The 21,781-nt window shown below is 40.7% G+C and overlaps 2 protein-coding genes across 2 annotated transcripts in view; both read left to right on the top strand.

Moving 5' to 3' along the window:
* Positions 1-21,781, top strand: part of LOC116979505 (serine-rich adhesin for platelets-like) — a 1,930,096-nt gene that overhangs the window by 1,772,089 nt on the left and 136,226 nt on the right. The gene's annotated exons all lie outside the window — the stretch shown is intronic.
* Positions 1-21,781, top strand: part of LOC116980021 (integumentary mucin C.1-like) — a 95,692-nt gene that overhangs the window by 35,996 nt on the left and 37,915 nt on the right. The window contains exons 15-19 of the mRNA XM_033032090.1: positions 11,143-11,202; positions 13,987-14,046; positions 15,723-15,782; positions 18,733-18,792; positions 20,706-20,762. Of these exons, the coding sequence (XP_032887981.1) occupies positions 11,143-11,202; positions 13,987-14,046; positions 15,723-15,782; positions 18,733-18,792; positions 20,706-20,762 (297 nt within the window). The remainder of the gene's footprint in view (positions 1-11,142; positions 11,203-13,986; positions 14,047-15,722; positions 15,783-18,732; positions 18,793-20,705; positions 20,763-21,781) is intronic.

Here is a 21,781-nt window from a genome sequence, read left to right as displayed (position 1 = left end):
GTACTAGTTACATGATTGCATTATGTCAATATGCATCATCAGATTAAAAAAATCAATAATTAAAGACATCTTGGACTTCCACAGGACATTTTACTGTATATATTTACATATTTAAATTACAAATCGTACTCCAAATCTGGGCAAGAGTATTTGGAAATAATAATTAAACTTGTCTGGTCAAGCCCTCTTAGACTCAGAGAATAATTGTGTCAATCAGAAGGATGATGTCACATCTTCATTTCTTTCTCAGAACCAAGCACTTCATCTGCCACTGCATCTTACTTATTTTACTTACCACCACATGACAATCAATATTACTGTCGGAATGGATGACAGAAAAAGATTGATAACTGCTGTAGATTTTTTTGTACACCATCTTGCTTTCACTTTGATAAGCAGTTCACCTTGTAATCAACCCAATAGTTTAAGTAGGAATACCATGCAAGTTGTCGAATAAGCCACTAATTAAAGTCTGGCAATTATTCATTTATAACTTGTTAATATAATGGAAGCTTCTTTTTTGGGGTATAACAGAAGATCCAATGCATCAGTTACTACTTACATGATTGCCTGCTGCTTATAAAAGTTTCACCATGAGTGTGCTGTCATGTATTTTAACTAATTTTTCTCTGCATATGCGAAGATTCAACAACTTCTGCAACCACAGAAGAAAGCACATCCACAGACCAAAGTATAACGATAACCTCTTATACAACAGAATCAACATCAACAGAGACAGGTACCATCAATCACATCTAGTGCACCAGATTTGGGCTAGGGAAATTTAGAAATAATGGTAAAACTTATATTGTCAACCCCTCTTCGACTCAAAAAGTAATTTGTGTCATACAGAACGAAAAAAGTCTCTACGGCCCAATATGTCCACTGCGGGCTAGCTCCACTTGCCCGCAGTGATTCAATATCATTCTAAAATTTTCCAATCCATGCACCTGTCCAAATCGCTTTTAAATAATATCATTCTTCCTGCCTCAACCACTTCATCTGGATGCTTGCTCCATACATCCATCACACTCGGTGAAAAAGATCTGATCAGGTCCTTATTATATCTATTCCTTCTAACCCAACAACACTAGATACCCAACCTGGGTAAAGACTCTGTTCATTCAAACTTCTATTTCAACATGAATTACACAAATCTAACAGATCAACCTTCATCCTCCTTCAATCCAAGAAATAAAGTAAAGCCTGCCCAACATATGTGTGCAGATCAGCTTTTATACTGGTTATATCCTCAAACATATTACAGTTTTGTACAAAGTGCTGGCCTTGAAAAACAATATTAAAATGAACTAGCCACATTCCAGATAGCTAGGGATATTCGGAAGAGTTATTGACTTGTATAAAAAATGATTTCAGTTGATTGGTCAGAAAGGGCATGATTATTTAGGTAACTATGGAGAGAGAATGATAAATCTAACAGCTAATGCTCAGTCAAATTTGCATGCACAACTTCAGTATTTTCAGTTGAAGACAACTGCATTAAACATTGTACAATAACGTGGTGACAAATCAAAGCAGAACACTGAGAAAAAATTTATATTAAGTAATTTATCATAATTTGTGTGAACTGTGAGGAGGATGCTATGAGAATCCACTTTGGTAGCAAAAACAGGAAGGCAGATTACTATCTAAATGGCGTCAAGTTGGGAAAAGGGGAAGTACAACGGGATCTGGGGGTCCTTGTACATCAGTCTATGAATGTAAGCATGCTGGTACAGCAGACAGTGAAGAAAGCAAATGGCATGTTGGCATTTATAACAAGAGTTGTATAGAATCCTAGTGAGACCACACCTGGAGTATTGTCTGCAATTTTGGTCCCCTATTTTAAGGAAGGACATTCTTGCTATTGAAGGAGTGCAGCGTATGTTTACAAGGTTAATTCCTGGGATGGCGGGCCTGTCGTAAGCTGAGAGAATGGGTTCTCTGGATGCTTTCAAGAGATAGCTAAATAGGGCTCTTAAAAATGCAGTTGATTGGTCAGAAAGGGCTAGATTATTTAGGTAACTATGGATAGAGAATTATAAATTTAACACCTAATGCTCAACAACATTTGCATGCACAATTTCAGTATTTTCAGTTGAAGACAACTGCATTAAACATTGTACCATAACGTGGTGACAAATCAAAGCAGAACACTGAGAATAAAATTATTTAAAGTAATTAATCATAATTGCTAGGTATCTTTAGAACTCTAAATGTTATCCATGCAATTATTCGTTGAATTCTTGGTAACATTACATCTCATCAGTTATAGTTTATGTAGGTTATTTGTTAATATCATGGATGGTTATTTGTTTGGAAAATACCAGCAAATCCATTGCACCAGTTAAAACTTACATGTTTGCATGATGTTAATATGCATCATCAGATTAAACAAAAAATAATATCAGCTTGGACATCCAGGTACATTTTACAAGTGTAGCTGAAAACTCGAGTAGAATATTGTTGCCTAACATCTGGAATTCACTTTGAAAAGTCGTCGACATTGTAATCAACCCTATAGTTTATATAGAAATGTCATACAAGTAGTCATAAAAGTCAATAATGTAAGTCAGACACTTATTAATTTAACATTTCTATTATCGTGGATGCTTCTTTGTTTGGAAAATATGTCGATCAAATGCACCAGTTACAACTTACATGATTGTATGTCACTAATACACGTCATCAGATTAAATAAATAAATTATTTAATATCAGTTTAGAATTCCAGTGACATTTTACAAGTCTAGTCATGAGAGTGCTGCCATGTATTTTAACTGATATTTCTCTGCATATGTGAAGGTTCGCCAATTTCTGCAACCACAGAATTAAGCACATCCACAGACCAAAGTACAATGACAACCCCTTATACAACTGAATCAACATCAACAGAGACAGGTACCATAAATTACAACTTGTACTCCAAATCTGGGTATTCCAAAGCTTTTATACTGGTTATATCCTCAAACATATTACAGTTTTTGTGCAAAGTGCTGGCCTTGAAAAACAATATTAAAATGAACTAGCCACATTCCAGATAGCTAGGGATATTAGGAAGTGTTATTGACTTGTACAAAAAATGATTTCAGTTGATTGGTCAGAAAGGGCAAGATTATTTAGGTAAATGGCGGCGGCGCAGGCACATCGCGACGCCCCGTGTCTCCCAAGAATTGGAGAAATAGCGACAATTACCCTACCTGTCTCAAGGCTGCTCACACGGAGCAGTCTTGTATCCCTTTGGTACAGCCGACAGTAACTTCTGGCCTTTGGTTCCTGCGGATGCAACAACTTTCTGGGCGATCTCCGTCTCGCTCCTGAGCTCGTCAGAGCAACGGAGCACCGGAGCCGCGGGGCTGGAGAACACCAGCAGAGCCCCGCGGGGCTGGAGAACGTGTGATGTTGTTTTCCCGCCCTCCTGAAACCAATCACCCCTTCGTTTTTTCCACATTAAGAGTGAGGTTATGGGATCTGCACCATCCTGTGAGCAGCTCCACCTCCATCCTGTACGCCGACTCATTATTGTCGCTGATGAGACCCACCACTGTTGTGTCATCAGCGAACTTGTTAATATAGTTGTTACTGAGTCTAGCAGTACAGTCATGTGTAAGCAGACTAAACAGCAGGGGGCTTAGGACACAGCCTTGGGGTGAGCCAGTGCTCACGGCGATGGTTCTTGATGTCCGACTGCCCACCCTGACTGTCTGCTGCCGTTGTGATAAAAAGTTAAGGACCCAGTTACAAGTGCCAGTATCCACCTTTAACAGCTTCAGCTTCTCCACCAGCTGCTGTGGGATGATTGTAATAAAAGCGGAGCTGAAGTCTATAAAGAGGACCCTGGCATAGGTATTTCTTCGGTCGAGATGTGAAAGTGCGAGGTTGAGTGTTGTAGAGACTGCGTCCTCTGTGGACCGGTTGGATCTATAAGCGAACTGCAGTGGGTCCAGGTCGGCAGGGAGACAATTTTTAATATGCTGCATAACCAGCCGCTCAAAACACTTAATTAATATGGGTGTGAGAGCCACTGGACAAAAGTCATTGAGACAGGCTGGGTTGGGTTTCTTCGGGACAGGAACGATGGTGGCACTTTTAAGACAGTTGGGCACTACTGCCTGGCTGAGTGAGATGTTAAAAATGTCTGTAAAGACATCTTTTAGTTGCTCAGCACAGTCCCTTAAGACGCATCCATGGATGTTATCCGGCCCTGCAGCTTTGCGTGGATTGATGCTGGCAAAGGCCTTTTTAACTCCGGCTGTGGACAGCCTGAGTGACAGGTCGCTGGGTGATGGCAGGAGTGCTTGTATCTGGGTGGTATTTTTAACCTCAAACCGTGCGTAAAACTCGTTCAGTTCATCTGGTAGAGAGGGGTCGTTTTGGCATATCCGCAGCCGGGGGGGGGGGGGGGGCTTGAGAGTCTCATCAGGGTCAGTAACATCAGAGTGGCACAGATTGGAGGTTGGGATCATCACAGGCTGTACCATCTCTGTGATCCTTTTTGCCTTGAACATGATCGTCAAGTCTGCTGAGCCAGAGTGCCGGGGCCCTCGGACCAAGTCAGGAATGCACCAACCACCAATCAGAACCTTCATGGACGACCTGACTGTCACCACTGAGTCAGTGCCAGGAAGCAGGTGGATTTTGCAGGGGTTGGAGAAGCTGATTGGATGGGCAAGGATGAGGTTTAAGCCAGGAAAATCAATGTCACTAGTGCTGAAGAAGGGCAAAGTCATGGACAGGTTCCGCTTCAACATCGAAGGGACACCAATCCCAACTGTCTCCGAAAGGCTACGAAGTCCCAATATCCATCGTAGAGAGATTGGAGAGGAAAGTCAGCAGCTTTCTCAGAAGGTGGCTGAGGCTGCCCAGGAGCCTTAGCAGCATCGCCCTTTACGGAAATAACACCAAGCTCCAGCTGCCCCTGAAGTCCCTGGAGGAGGAGTTTAAGGTGACTCGGGCCAGAGAGGTGATGATGTACAGGGACTCCAGCGACCCCAAGGTGGCTCAAGCAGGGGTGGAGGTGAAAACTGGGAGGAAGTGGAGAGCCGGCGAAGCCGTGCTGCAAGCAGAGTCCCGGATATGCCACAGAATCCTGGTGGGAGCAGTGACTCGGGGAAGAGCTGGCCTGGAAATCTTCCCATCTCCCCAGTTTGACAAGGCCAAGGGGAAGGAGAGGCGCAGGCTGGTCCAGGATGAAGTGAGGGCAGTGGTGGAGGGGGAGAGGTGTACCAGAGCAGTTGGATTGAGGCAACAGGGAGCATGGACAAGGTGGGAGCAGACCATGGACCAAAAAGTCACATGGACTGAGCACTGGCATGCTGAACCACAGCGCATCAAGTTCCTGGTCCAGGCAGTGTATGATGTCCTGCCCAGCCCATCGAACCTCTTCATCTGGGGCAAAGCGGAATCTCCAGATTGCTCGCAATTCTCAGGCAAGGGGACATTGGAGCACATCCTGAGCTGTTGCCCAAAGGCTCTTGGGCAGGGCGGTACACATGGCGTCACGACCAGGTTCTTAAACCCATTGCAGAACCCAGCAGCTGTAGATGAGAACACCCCACCACCCAGATGATCGCCTTCGTGAAGGCCGGAGTGCAGCTGCCAAAAACCACAGCAGCCAGGAATCAGTCAGGAATCCTGGCAACTGCGCAGGACTGGCAACTTTCCGTAGACCTGGTGAAACAGCTGAAGTTCCCACGGCACATTGCCACGACCACCCTGAGGCCAGATATCCTCCTGGTCACAGAGGCGACCAAAAACATTGTCTTGTTGGAACTGACTGTGCCGTGGGAGGACCGTCTGGAGGAGGCCCACGAGAGGAAGATAGCCAAGTATGATGAGCTGGTCATAGACTGCCGCAAGCAGGGCTGGAAGGCAAGGTGTATGCCCATCGATGTTGGCTGCAGAAGTTTTGCAGGGCAATCGCTCTACAAACCCTTGAGTACACTGGGCATAAACGGAGTGGCGAGGAGAAAGGCCATCAAGAACACCACAGAGGCAGTGGAGAAGGCCTCGAAATGGCTCTGGATCAGTAGAGGGGGTCCATGGGAGGAGCGACTGCCACCTGAACACAAGTCGTGGTCTGATCAACCATGGCTGGGTCGCCTGGGTGAGGGTGTCTGATGTTGAAAGACCCGAAACACCCAATGACCCCAGGTTACATCACTGATGATGTGCTCAGGAGCATCTATCGATGTATTTGTATCACTGTGGCCAGGATGGTGTAGGTCTATAATGATGTTGGCTGTCTTTTTGAGGCAGCGACTTCGATAGATCCCTTCGATGGTGGGGAGGTCAGAGCCGGTGAAGGACTGGGCAGTGGACACAGCCATTGATCAGTTCACAGTTATATGTTGAGTATCATTCAGCAATTCTATAGCAACAGCACCATGTGGTCAGGAAAATATTACAAGAGCAGAATGGGTCACATGAAAATGAAAAGTATGTGTTAATTGGCTTTCTTATGTCTGTATAATACATCATGTAAAGCCAAAGGTAACACCAGAGCAGTCATTTCTGTGAGGCACTCAATGATCAAATTTTCAAACGCCTCTCCCATCACTAAACATGGGTTAAAACGCCGGGTCTCAGATTAGACTGTTGTAATTGATGACAGAAATAGAGTCATAACTGAGGTATAATTTTGTTGCCTAACACGTTGATGTAAGTTAGAAAAGCAAATTGCTATTGTAATCATTTCAATAGGTTAAGTAGGAACATCACGCAAATAGCTAATTATAAGTCAGGCAATTAATCATTAATTATTTGTAATATCATGGATGCTTCTTTGTTTGTAAAATAGCAGCAGATCCAAATCAAATATTTAAATTCAGCTTGGACTTTCAGGGACATTTTACACAATTGACAATTGTAGCAATGAGTATGCTGCCATGTATTTTAACTGACATGATAATATAGTCCAAAGTCAGCATGGAATCATGAGTGGCTCCAGACGACTGGAAAATTGCAAATATTACTCCGCTGTTAAAAAATGGAGCGAAGCAGAATAGTGGAAACTGTGGCTGGTTAGCATGACTTCAGTGGTTCATAAGATTTTAGAGTCCATTATAAAGAATGAGGTGTCTGAGTACTTACAAGCACACAATAAAATAGGCCAAAGTCTACATGGTTTAGTGAAACGGAAATCTTGCCTGACGAACACATTGGAATTATTTGCCGAAGTAAATGGCAGGATAGGCAATGGAGAGTCAGTGGATATTATTTACCTAAATTTTCAAAATGCCTTTGATAAGGTGCCGCACATGAGACTGCTAAAGAAGATGAGATCCCTTGGTATTATAATGAACATAGTAGCATTGATAGAAGGCTGGCTGAATTGCAGAAGGCAAAGACTGGCAATAAAGGGGGCTTTTTCTGGTTGGCTGCCAGTGACTAGCGGTGTTCCACAAGGGCCAGTGCTGTCACCGCTACTCTTCACGATTTATATCTATGATTTGGATGAGGGGATTGATGGCTTTGTGGCCACGTTTATGGACGATGCAAAGATAGGTGAAGGGGCCGTTTATTGTTTATTTATGTATTGTATTTATTTACCTTTCTTGTACATCAGTGGAGCTGCACACTAAATCTCGTTGCACTGACGTGCAATGACAATAAAATATATATTATTATTATTATTAGAAAGCAGAAACTCTGCAGAAGCACTTGAACAAGTTTGGAAGGTGGGCAAAGAAGTGGCAGATGGAATACAGTGTAGCAAAATGTGCAGTCATGTACTTTGGTAGTAGGAATGAGGCACGGACAATTTTTTAAATGACGAGTTGATTCAAAAATTTGAGGTGTAAAGTGGAGAGCTGTTGCAGGATTCCCAAAAGGTTAATTTGCAAGTTGAATTAGCAGTAAGGAAGACAAATGCAATGTTAATATTTATTTTGAGAGGACCAGAATATAAAACCAGGAATCAAGTCAAGTCACTTTTATTTATATAGTACATTTAAAAAACAACTCTCGTTGACCAAAGTGCTTTACATTGGTGGAGGTACTAATGTTATACAACAGTGGTTCTAAGTACATACATAAATACATACATATAGCCCTCCCTCAGAGGACGTCAAGAAAGGCTTGAGAGTAAAGATGAGTTTTAAGTCTCGACTTAAAAGAGTCGATGGAGGGGGAAGTTCTGATGGGAAGGGGGATGCTGTTCCACAGTCTAGGAGCTGCAACCGCAAAGGCGCCGTCGCCCCTGAGCTTATGCCTAGACCGCGGGATATTCAGTAACCCCAAGTCTGCCGATCTGAGGGACCTGGAGGTGGTGTGGTGGGTAAGCAGACTTTTGATGTAGGTGGGGTCAAGCCCGTTAAGGGCTTTGTAAACATAAAGAAGGGTCATGTAATTTATTCGGAACCGCACAGGGAGTCAGTGGAGAGAGGCCAGAATCGGGGTGATATAGTCCCTTTTTCGGGTGCCCGTCAGGAGTCTCACTGTGGCGTTTTGGACCAGTTGCAGGCGGGACAGGGAAGATTGGCTGATGCCAGTGTAAAGGGAGTTGCAGTAATCGAGGCGGGAGGAGATAAATGTGAGGATGATCTTTTTGAGGTCGTCAAAACAGAGGAATTGTTTTATTTTAGCTATCGTCCAAAGCTGGAAGAAGCTAGCTTTTACCACGGCATTGACTTGTTTGTCAAATTTCAATGCTGAGTCAAATATCACGCCATGGTTTTTGACGTGAGGTTTGAGTAATGGGGTAAGGCTTCCAAGGCTGCCTGCTATCATTTTGATTGAGTCCAAGGGGCCGAGAAGGATGACCTCAGACTTTCTCTCATTTAGTTGGAGGAAGTTCTGGGCCATACAACACTTTATATCCTCGAGGCAGTGGATAAGGTTAAGTAGATTTGATCAGTTGTTGGGCTTCAGGGGAAGATAGAGTTGTGTATTGTCCGCATAGCAATGGAAGGAAATGCTGTGCCTTTGAATGACTTGGCCTAAGGGGAGCATATACAGGGAGAAGAGAATGAGGCCAAGGATGGAACCTAGTGGAACCCTGCAACAGAGGCCAGCTGGGGAGGAGAAAGAGTTGCCTATGTTAGTAGAGAAACTCCTACCTTTGAGGTAGGAGATGAACCAGCTCAGGGCAGTGCTATCAATACCAACCCCATACCGGAGACGGTCAATTAGGATGTTGTGGTCGACAGTATCAAATGCTGCGCTGAGGTCGAGATGGAGCACGATTGCACAGTCGCCGGAGTCAATGGTGAGAAGTAGGTAATTATGTGCCTTCAACAAGGCAGACTCTGTGCTGTGGTGGGCCCTGAAACCGATTGGAAAGTTTCCAAGATAGTATTTTGGTGAAGGTACTGGCACTTATAAGGCACTGGCCAGACTACATTTGGGGTATTATGTGCAGTTTTGGGCCTCATATCTGAGGAGGATGTGCTGGTCTTGGAGGGTGTCCAGAGGAGGATTATGAGAATGATCTTGGCTATGGCTGGATTAACATATTATGTCCCTTTGACGAAACCGGCCCCTGTACTCACTAGAGTTTAGAAGGATGAGGGGGTAACTCATCAGAACTTATTTATTACTTTCAAATAATCATGTTGCCTTCAAAATCAATGTGGGCAAAGAACAAATACAAATATTTTTAAAATATGGTTAGATCTCAAAGTTCCAATAAAAGCATATTGTTCAAGACTTATTAAGCAATTCTTCACCAAATGTAGTATTTTAAATGCTTTGTCGTAGAATAAAGTGTTGTATTACTTTCAAAGAATTACTGTATGTTGCCTTTAACATCAATGAGACTTTTTTCTTCTATTTCCATTTAGAGCCAATCACAACTACTACCTCACGTGCAACCACTCTCGCCACAAGCAGCAAAACAACAGGTATAATCATGTATGAGCTGTATACATTGTTCATCTTCCCAGACTAATATTTGCCTCCAACCTTATATTTTCCAAGCCCCGCATGGCCCATTTTTACCTTCTAATCTCTCCTGCCCTCTACGAACACTCTCCTCGCCGTTAACAACTTCTCCAACTCCTCCCACTTCCTCCAAGTCCAAGGCGTAGCTATGGGCACCCAAATGCGCCCCAGCTATGCCTGCCTCTTTGAAGGATACATTGAACAATCCCTGTTCCAGGCGTACACTAGCCCTATCCCCGAACTCTACCTCCATTACATTGACGACTGCATCGGTGCTACATCCTGCTCCCATGCAAAACTCATGAACTTCACCACCAATTTCCATCCTGCACTCAAATTCACTTGGACCATCTCCGACACCTCCCTCCCCTTTCTTAATATCACCATCTCAATCACAGGAGATAGACTATCAACTGACGTCTATTACAAACCCACTGCCTCCCATACCTATCTAGACTATACATTTTCCAACCCTGCTGCCAGAAAGACTCTCTCCCCTACTCCCAATACCTCTGTCTACACTGCATCTGCTCCTAAGATGAGATGTTCCATAGAAGGGCTTCTGAGATGTTCTAAATCTTTAGAGAACGGGGGTTCCCCTCTCACATCATAGATGAGGCCCTCATTCATATCTCCTCAGTACCTCGCAGATCCACATATGCTCCCCCTACCCCTAATCACGTGAGACAGAATCTCCCTAGTCCTTGCCTTTCACCCGTCAGCAATCGCATACAACACATAATCCTCTAACTTTTTCGACACCTCCAATGGGATCCCACCACTATCCACATCTTCTCATCTCCACCCCTTTCCACCGTCCATAGAGACCATTCTCTCCGCAAATCCCTGATTAACTCATCCTTTCCCATCCAAACCCCCCCCCCCCAGGCACCTTCCTCTGCTACCATAGGAAGTGCAACACATGTCCCTATACCTCCTCCCTTGATCCTGTCCAGGGATCCTGACAGTCCTTTCAGGTTAAGCAGAGGTTCATTAGCACCTCCTCCAATCTCATCTACTGTATCCATTGTTCAAGATGTGGACACTTATACATCGGCGAGACCAAACGTGGACTGGTCGATCGTTTCGTTGACCACCCTCGCTCAGCCCACCTGAACCTACCTGATCTCCCGGTTGGCCAAACACTTTAATGCCCCTTCCCATTCCCACACTGACCTTTCTGGTAAAGTATTTTATTACTTTAAAATAATTATGTTGCGTTTAACATCAATGTATCTTTTCTCTTATTTTTCCATTTTAGAGCCAACCACAACTACTACTGCACTTACAACCACTCCCACCACAAGCAGCAAAACAACAGGTATAATTATGCATCAACTGTATCCCTTGTTCACCTTCCAAGACAAATATTTAAGAAAATACTGAAGAAGGGTCACGACCCAAAACGTCACCTATTCCCTTTCTCCAGAGATGCTGTCTGACCCACTGACTTACTCTAGTTTTCTATGTCCATCTGTGGTTTAAACCAGCATCTGCAGATCCTTCCTACACTAATGTTTGCTACATATGCAATTACCAAACCATGGGCGATGTTTGATCATGGTACCTACAATTTTTCAAAAATATGCCAAAACACTTAATCAAAGCACTTGAACTAATGCTGACCATCAATCACCCATTTCACACTAATTCTATGTTAGCATGCTTTCTCATCCATATTTTTCAAAGCAAGAGATAAGCAATAGACAAAGATTCATCATTGTTTTTGCCAAATTACTCCAACGTGGCCAAACTGTAGAACACCACACTTAATCAATGCAAAATATTGAGCAATTCCATAGATGTGGCTAAATGTAGTCAGGAGATTTTTAAGAAAATAAATACATCTCCTAAAAGAAGATAATTACAATGCACATTTGCTTTGTTACTTCCAATGTAGTCAAATACAACAACAGCTGAGCTACCATTGTGAACCACTCAATTATCATATTTACCCAGTTCCTCTCCAATCAGAAATCAAGTTTAAACATTATGAACCACACATTAAACTGTAGTGATTCGTGGTACAAATGAAGCCATTTCTAGGCAATAATTTTAATGCCAAACACATTTGACGCACATGGAAATCCAATCAATATGGTAATCCCCTCACCAACTCATGGAACCATTGTTAATAGACAATAGGCAATAGACAATAGACAATAGGTGCAGGAGTAGGCCATTGGACCCTTCGAGCCAGCACTGCCATTCAATGTGATCATGGCTGAACATCGCCAATCAGTACCCCGTTCCTGCCTTCACATCATATCCCCTGACTCCGCTATCTTTAAGAGCCCTATCAAACTCTCTCTTGAAAATATCCAGAGAACGCCCTGAGGCAGAGAATTCTAAGCTGTCTGTCAATTCGAAATCAGCCACAGCTCCATGGCTACGTTACCAGGTAACTGATTTCAAGATGCTAATATTTCCCTTCATAAGGAAAACAAATAACTGTAGTTAGCTAAGAATTTTAGGGACATTTTATATCACTAATGAGAGTAGACATCCTAGAACAGACCAGTATTTTAACACATTTTTTTGTGCATATGTAGCTTTGGTCAATTTGACTTCTTAGGCAACTGAGTCACAGAAACCTCGACAGGTACCTTGTTTTACAAATATTTTTAAAACTTTGTCTTGTGAACATGCATTCCTACGCTGTTATTCAAAGTCCTAGTTTTGACGATCATCACCAAATTGAAACCATTTAACATTGTATGATCCGTCAAATGTTAAAGGTTCTGATTCAAGTAATTTACATGCAATACTCAGCAATGTATAAAGAATGTCACTGCGTAATATATTCATCACATTACAATTACATCACAAATGTAGATTGAAACCTGCAGGCAGAATCACAATTAATTCACTACCAGAAGAACAAATTATTTGCTGGAATAACAGGCGACCAATTCTACAGATGTAGTCAATTTAGGATAAAAATTCATTCTTCTAAATGAAAAAAATTATAAAGTGCATTTGCTTTGTTACATGGCATATAGTCAAAACCAACAACAGCTGAGCCATCACTGTAAACCACTTAAGTATCATATTTTCCCAGCTCCTGTCCAATCAGGAAGCATAATTTAAACACTATGAACCATGCAGTGATTGGTGGTACATATGAAACCATTTCTAAGCAATAGATTTAATGCCAAACACATTTGACGCAGCTGGAAATCCAGTCAATATTGAAATTCCCTCACCGAATCTTGGAATCTTTGTCAATTGGAAATTAGCAAAGGCTCCATGGCTACATTACCAGGTAGATGATTACAAGATGATAATAAATGTTTTCAAAAGGAGAACTAATAACTGTAGTCTGCTTAGAATTTTATGGGGTATTTAAATAACTTATAAGAGTAGACATCCAAGTACAGCCCAGTATTTGAACTCACATTAGTTTTGTGCCAAGAAGCTTTGGTCACTTTGAATTCCTATGCAACTGAGTCAACAACAACCTTGAGAGGTTCCTTGTATTGCTTATAGTTATTCCAAAAGTGGGCTAAGGACAATTAACAATTCTTCAAAAAAATTATCTGGCTAACGTGTATTCCTCTGCTATTATTTAGAGTCTTAGTTTTGACTGTCATCCCCAAATTAAAACCACTTGGTCATTGTTTTTGCCAACTTAATCCCAAATAGCCAAACCATTGATCACTTCACACTAAAAGTTCTGATTCAAGTAATTTACATGCAATTTAGTATTCAGCAATGTGAAAAGAAGTTCACTACTTAATAATTAATTGCATTACAATTACATCATAAATGTAGATTGAAACCTGCAGGCAGAATAGCAAAGCATTCACTACCAGAAGACCAAATTATTTGCTGTGGAATAACAGGTGACCTGTCATGCATAAAACCAAGTACAAATTACAATCCAGAGCATTAACAGTCCATGAAAATCAAGAGCATTCATTTAGTTAGATCTCCAAGTCAAGAAAACAACATATTGCTCAAATCTTATTGAGCATTTCTTCACCAACTTTTATATTCTCTTCAGTAGTTGAAATGTTTTGTCATAGAATTGTGTTTTATTACTTTCAAATGATTATGTTGCCTTTGATATCAAAGTGTCTTTTCTCTTCCTTTTCCATTTTAGAGCCAACCACAACTACTACTACAGCTACAACCCCTCCCACCACAAGCAGCACAACAACAGGTATAATTTTGCATCAACTGTATGCCTTGTTCATCTTCCCAGACTCATATTTAAGAAAATACTGATGCAGGGTCTCAATCCCAAACGTCACCTCTCCCTTTTCCCCAGATATGCTGTCTGATCCGCTGGGTTACTCCAGCTTTTTGTGTCCACATTTGGTTTAAACCAGCATCTGCAGTTCCTTTCTACACCAATATTTATAGTGCACTCAAGTACCAAACCATGGGCGATGTTTGATTGTGGTTCCTACAATTTTTCTAAAACATGCCAGAACAATTGATCAAAGCACAATCTCATGCCGACCATCAATCACCCATTTCACACTAGTTCTATGATTTCACACTTTCTCATCCACATATTGTAAAGCAGGAGAAAAGCAATAGACAAAGATTGATCATTTATTTTGCCAACTTACTCCCAAAAGGGCAAACCATAGATCACTTCACACTTAATCATTGAAAAAAATGGTGCAATTCTATAGATGTACCTGAATGTAGTCATGAGATTTTTCAGAACAAAATTCATTCTTCATAATGAAGAAAATTACAATGTACATTTGTTTTGTTACATCGCATATAGTCAAAGATATCAATAGCTGAGGCATCACTGTAAACCACTCAAGTATCATATTTTCCCAGCTCATCTCCAAGCAGGAAGCATAATTTAAACATTACGAACTACACATTAGACTGCAGTAATTGGTGGTACATATGCAGCCATGTCTAGGCTATAATTTTCATGCCAAACACATTTGACGCAGATGGAAATCCTGTCAATATTGAAATCCCCTCACTGAATCTTGGAATCTTTGTCAATTGGAAATTAGCAACAGGTCCATGACTACGTTACCAGGTAGCTGAGTACAAGATACTAATATTTGTTTTCAAAAGGAAAACAAGTAACTGTAGCCTGCTTAGAATTTTCGGGATATTTTGAATAACTTATAAGGGTAGACATCCAAGCACAGCCCGGTATTTGAACTCACATTTTATTCTGCATTTTAAGCTTTGGTCACTTTGACTTCCTATGCAACTGAGTCAACAACAGCCTTGAGAGGATCATTGTATTGCTAATAGTTATTCCAAAAGACATTCCAATAGTTATTCCAAAAGTTATTCCTGAGGACAATGGTTCAATAAAATTGTCTTGTTACCGTGTATTCCTCTGCTATTATTCAAAGTTCTAGATTTGACTGTCATCCCCAAATTAAAACCATTTAATGGTGTTCCGTCTGTGATATCTCAACCAGCTAAAATTTCTGATTCAAGTAATTTACATGCAATTTAATATTCAGCAAAGTGTAAAGAATATCACTACTAAATAAATTCATTACATTACAATTACATTACAAATGTAGATTGAAACCTGCAGGCAGAATAGCAAAGCATTCACTATGCTGTGGAATAACGGGTGACCTGTCATGCATAAGACCAAGTACAAATTACAATCCAGAGCATTAACAGTCCATGAAAATCAAGAGCATTCATTCAGTTAGATCTCCAAGTTCCAATAAAACAATATATTGCTCAAATCTTATTGAGCATTTCTTCACCAGCTTTTATTTTCTCTTCAGTAGTTGAAATGCTTTGTCATAGAATTGTGTTTTATTACTTTCAAATTATGTTTTATGTTTCCTTTGATATCAAAGTGTCTTTTCTCTTCCTTTTCCATTTTAGAGCCAAGTACAACTACTACTACAACTACAACAACTCCCGCCACAAGCAGCACAACAACAGGTATAATTTTGCATCAACTGTATGCTTTGTTCATCTTCCCAGACTCATATTTAAGAAAATACTGATGCAGGGTCTCAATCCCAAATGTCACCTATCCCTTTTCCCCAGAGATGCTGTCCGACCCGCGGGGTTACTCTAGCTTTTTGTGTCCACATTTGGTTTAATCCAGCATCTGCAGTTCCTTTCTACACCAATATTTATAATGCAGTCAAGTACCAAACCATGGGCGATGTTTGATTGTAGTTCCTACAATTTTTCTAAAACATACCAAAACAATTCAGCTGAGCACAATCTCATGCCTACCATCAATCACCCATTTCACACTAGTTCTATGATTTCATACTTTCTCATCCATAGAAACATAGAAACATAGAAAATAGGTGCAGGAGTAGGCCATTCGGCACTTCGAGCCTGCACGGCCATTCAATATGATCGTGGCTGATCATCCAACTCAGTATCCTGTACCTGCCTTATCTCCATACCCTCTGATCCCTTTAGCCACAAGGGCCACATCTAACTCCCTCTTAAATATAGCCAATGAACTGGCCTCAACTATCTTCTGTGGCAGAGAATTCCAGAGATTCACCACTCTCTGTGTGAAAAATGTTTTCCTCATCTCGGTCCTAAAATATTTCCCCCTTATCTTTAAACTAAGACCCCTTGTTCTGGACTTCCCTAACATCGGGAACAATCTTCCTGCATCTAGCCTGTCAAACCGCTTAAGAATTTTGTAAGTTTCTATAAGATCCCCCCTCAATCTTCTAAATTCTAGCGAGTACAAGCCGAGTCTATCCAGTCTTTCTTCATATGAAAGTCCTGACATCCCAGGAATCAGTCTGGTGAACCTTCTCTGTACTCCCTCAATGGCAAGAATGTCTTTCCTCAGATTAGGAGACCAAAACTGTACACAATACTCCAGGTGTGGTCTCACCAAGACCCTGTACAACTGCAGTAGAACCTCCCTGCTCCTATACTTTTTGTAAAGCAGGAGAAAAGCAATAGACAAAGATTGATCATTGTTTTTACCAACTTACTCCCAAATGGGCAAACCATAGATTACTTCACACTTAATCATTGTAAAAAAAAATGGTGCAATTCTATAGATGTAGCTAAATGTAGTCAGGAGATTTTTCAGAACAAAATTCATTCTTCATAATGAAGAAAATGATAATGTATATTTGTTTTGTTACTCGGCATATAGTCAAAGATACCAATAGCTGAGGCATCACTGCAAACCACTCAAGTATCATATTTTCCCAGCTCATCTCCAAGCAGGAAGCATAATTTAAACATTACGAACCACACATTAGACTGCAGTGATTGGTGGTACATATGCAGCCATTTCTAAGCAATTATTTTCATGCCAAACACATTTGACGCTGATGGAAATCATGTCAATATTGAAATCCCCTCACCGAACCTTGGAATCTTTGTCAATTGGAAATTAGCAACATGGCTACGTTACCAGATAGCTGATTACAAGATACTAATATTTGCTTTCAAAAGGAAAATAAGTAACTGTAGCCTGCTTAGAATTTTAGGGATATTTAAAATAACTTATAAGAGTAGACATCCAAGCACAGTCGGGTATTTTAACTCACATTTCTTTCTGCATATTAAGCTTTGGTCACTTTGACTTCCTATGCAACTGAGTCAACAACAACCTTGAGAGGTCACTTGTATTGCTAATAGTTATTCCAAAAGACATTCCAATAGTTATTCCAAAAGTTATTCCTGAGGACAATTGTTCAAAAAAATTGTCTTGTTACCGTGTATTCCTCTGCTATTATTCAAAGTTCTAGTTTTGACTGTCATCCCCAAATTAAAACCATTTAATGTTTTATTGTCTGTGATATCTCAACCAGCTAAAATTTCTGATTCAAGTAATTTACATGCAATTTAGTATTCAAGTTCAAGTTCAAGTGAGTTTATTGTCATGTGTCCCTGTATAGGACAATGAAATTCTTGCTTTGCTTAAGCACACAGAAAATAGTAGGCATTTACTACAAAACAGATAAATGTGTCCATATACCATGATATAAATATATATACACATGAATAAATAAACTGATAGTGCAAATAACAGAAAGTGGTTGGTAATAATCAGAGTTTTGTCCGAGCCAGGTTTAATAGCCTGATGGCTGAGGGGAAGTAACTATTCCTGAACCTGGTTGTTGCAGTCTTCAGGCTCCTGTACCTTCTACCTGAAGTTAGCAGGGAGATGAGTGTGTGGCCATGATGGTGTGGGTCTTTGATGATACTGCCAGCCTTTTTGAGGCAGCGACTGCGATAAATCCCCTCGATGGAAGGAAGGTCAGAGCCGATGATGGACTGGGCAGTGTTTACTACTTTTTGTAGTCTTTTCCTTTCCAGGGCGCTCAAATTGCCGAACCAAGCCACGATGCAACCGGTCAGCATGCTCTCGACTGTGCACCTGTAGAAGTTAGAGAGAGTCTTCCTTGACAATCCAACTCTCCGTAATCTTCTCAGGAAGTAGAGGCGCTGATGTGCTTTTTTGATGATTGCATTAGTGTTCTCGGACCAGGAAAGATCTTCAGCAATGTGTAAAGAATATCACTACTAAATAAATTCATTACATTACAATTACATCACAAATGTAGATTGAAACCTGCAGGCAGAATAGCAAAGCATTCACTACCAGAAGACCAAGTTATTTGATGTGGAATAACAGGTGACCTGTCATGCATAAGACCAAGAACAAATTACAATCCATAGCATTTACAGTCCATGAAATTCAAGAGCCTTCATTTAGTTAGATATCCGTCAATAAAACAACATATTGCTTAAATCTTATTGAGCATTTCTTCACCAACTTTTATTTTCTCTTCAGTAGTTGAAATGTTTTGTCATAGAATTGTGTTTTATTACTTTCAAATGATTATGTTTCCTTTGATATCAAAGTGTCTTTTCTCTTCCTTTTCCATTTTAGAGCCGACCACAACTACTACTACACCTACAACCACTCCCACCACAAGCAGCACAACAACAGGTATAATTTTGCATCAACTGTATGCCTTGTTCATCTTCCCAGACTCATATTTAAGAAAATACTGATGCAGTGTCTCAATCCCAAACGTCACGTATCCCTTTTCCACAGAGATGCTGTCCGACCCGCTGGGTTACTCCAGCGTTTTGTGTCCACATTTGGTTTAAACCAGCATCTGCAGTTCCTTTCTACACCAATATTTATAATGCACTCAAGTATCAAACCATGGGCGATGTTTGATTGTGGTTCCTACAATTTTTCTAAAACATACCAAAACAATTGATCAAAGCACAATCTCATGCCGACCATCAATCACCCATTTCACACTAGTTCTATGATTTCACACTTTCTCATCCACATTTTGTAAAGCAGGAGAAAAACAATCGACAAAGATTGATCATTGTTTTTGCCAAGTTACTCCCAAATGGGCAAACCATAGATCACTTCACACTTAATCATTGTAAAAAAAATGGTGCAATTCTATAGATGTAGCTAAATATAGTCAGGAGATTTTTTGGAACAAAATTCATTCTTCATAATGAAGAAAATTGCAATGTACATTTGTTTTGTTACATGGCATATAGTCAAAGACACCTATAGCTGAGGCATCACTGTAAACCACTCAAGTATATTTTCCCAGCTCATCTCCAAGCAGGAAGCATAATTTAACCATTACGAACCACACATTAGACTGCAGTGATTGGTGGTACATATGCAGCCATTTCCAGGCAATAATTTTCATGCCAAACACATTTGACGCTGATGGAAATCCTGTCAATATTGAAATCCCCTCACCGAACATTGGAATCTTTGTCAATTGGAAATTAGCAACAGGTCCATGGCTACGTTACCAGGTAGCTGATTACAAGATACTAATATTTGTTTTCAAAAGGAAAACAAGTAATTGTAACCTGCTTAGAATTTTAGGGATATTTTTAATAACTTATAAGAGTAGACATCCAAGCACAGCCCGGTATTTGATCTCACATTTTTTCTGCATATGAAGCTTTGGTCACTTTGACTTCCTATGCAACTGAGTCAACAACAACCTTGAGAGGTTCCCTGTATTGCTAATAGTTATTCCAAAAGACATTCCAATAGTTATTCCAAAAGTTATTCCTTATGCCCCTGTCCCACTTAGGAAACCTGAACGGAAACCTCTGGAGACTTTGCGCCCCACCCAAGGTTTCCGTGCGGTTCCCGGAGATTTTTTCAGTCTCCCTACCTGCTTCCACTACCTGCAACCTCCGGTAACCAGCTGCAACCTCCGGGCACCGCATGGAAACCTTGGGTGGGGCGCAAACTCTCCAGAGGTTTTCGTTCAGGTTTCCTAAGTGGGACAGGGGCATAAGGACAATTGTTCAAAAAAATTGTCTTGTTAACGTGTGTTCCTCTGCTTTTATTCAAAGTTCTAGTTTTGACAGTCATCCCCAAATTAAAACCATTTAGTGTTGTACGTTCTGTGATATCTCAACCAGCTAAAAGTTTGGATTCAAGTAATTTCGTGCAATTTAATATTCAACAATGTGTGAAGAAGTTCACTACTAAATAATTCATCACATTACAATTACATCATAAATGTAGATTGAAACCTGCAGGCAGAATAGCAAAGCATTCACTCCCAGAAGACCAAATAATTTGCTGTAAAATAACAGATGACCTGTCATGCATAAGACCAAGAACAAATTACAATCCATAGCATTAACAGTCCATGAAAATCAAGAGCATAAATTGAATTAGATCTCCAAGCTCCAATAAAACAGCATATTGCTCAAATCTTATTGAGCATTTCTTCACCAACTTTTATTTTCTCTTCAGTAGTTGAAATGTTTTGTCAAAGAATTGTGTTTTATTACTTTCAAATTATTATATTTCCTTTGATATCAATGTGTCTTTTCTCTTCCTTTCCATTTTAGAGCCAACCACAACTACTACGCCTACAACCACTCCCACCACAAGCAGCACAACAACAGGTATAATTTTGCATCAACTGTATGCCTTGTTCATCTTCCCAGACATATTTAAGAAAATACTAATGCACGGTCTCAATCCCAAACATCACCTATCCCTTTTCCCCAGAGATGCTGTCCGACCCGCGGGGTTACTCTAGCTTTTTGTGTCCACATTTGGTTTAAACCAGCATCTGCAGTTCCTTTCTACACCAATATTTATAGTGCAGTCAAGTACCAAACCATGGGCGATGTTTGATTGTGGTTCCTACCATATTTCTAAAACATGCCAAAACAATTAATCAAATCACAATCTCATGCGAACCATCAATCACACATTTCACACTCGTTCTAGGATTTCACATTTTCTCACCTGCATTTTGTAAAGCAGGAGAAAAGCAATAGACAAAGATTGATCATTTTTTTGCCATCATAAGGGCCTGTCCCACCTGTATCCGACTGCATGCGCCGAGCGCGACCTGATGTGGTCGCTTGAGCCATATGGCCTCGAGTGGCCGGTACCTCTTCGATCGCAGGAGCCATATGGAGTTGTGCAGGGCCCCAAAAAACTGACACTGCCCAATCCTGTCAATATTGAAATCCCCTCACCGAACCTTGGAATCTTTGTCAATTTGAAATTAGCAACAGGTCCATGGCTACGTTACCTGGTAGCTGATTACAAGATACTAATATTTGTTTTCAAAAGTAAAACAAGTAACTGTAGCTTGCTTAGAATTTTAGGGATATTTTAAATAACTTATAAGAGTAGACATCCAAGCACAGCCCGGTATTTGAACTCACATTGTTTTGTGCATATGAAGCTTTGGTCACTTTGACTTCCGATGCAACAAGGTTCCAACAACAACCTTGAGAGGTTCCTTGTATTGCTAATAGTTATTCCAAAAGACATTCCAATAGTTATTCCAAAAGATATTCCGAAGGACAATTGTTCAAAAAAATTGTCTTGTTAACGTGTATCCCTCCGCTATTATTCAAAGTTCTAGTTTTGACTGTCATCCCCAAATTAAAACCATTTAATGTTG

This window comes from Amblyraja radiata, chromosome 13, assembly GCF_010909765.2.
Source record: "Amblyraja radiata isolate CabotCenter1 chromosome 13, sAmbRad1.1.pri, whole genome shotgun sequence".
NCBI classification, from domain to species: domain Eukaryota; kingdom Metazoa; phylum Chordata; class Chondrichthyes; order Rajiformes; family Rajidae; genus Amblyraja; species Amblyraja radiata.
This window is presented reverse-complemented; position numbering and strand designations above follow the sequence as displayed.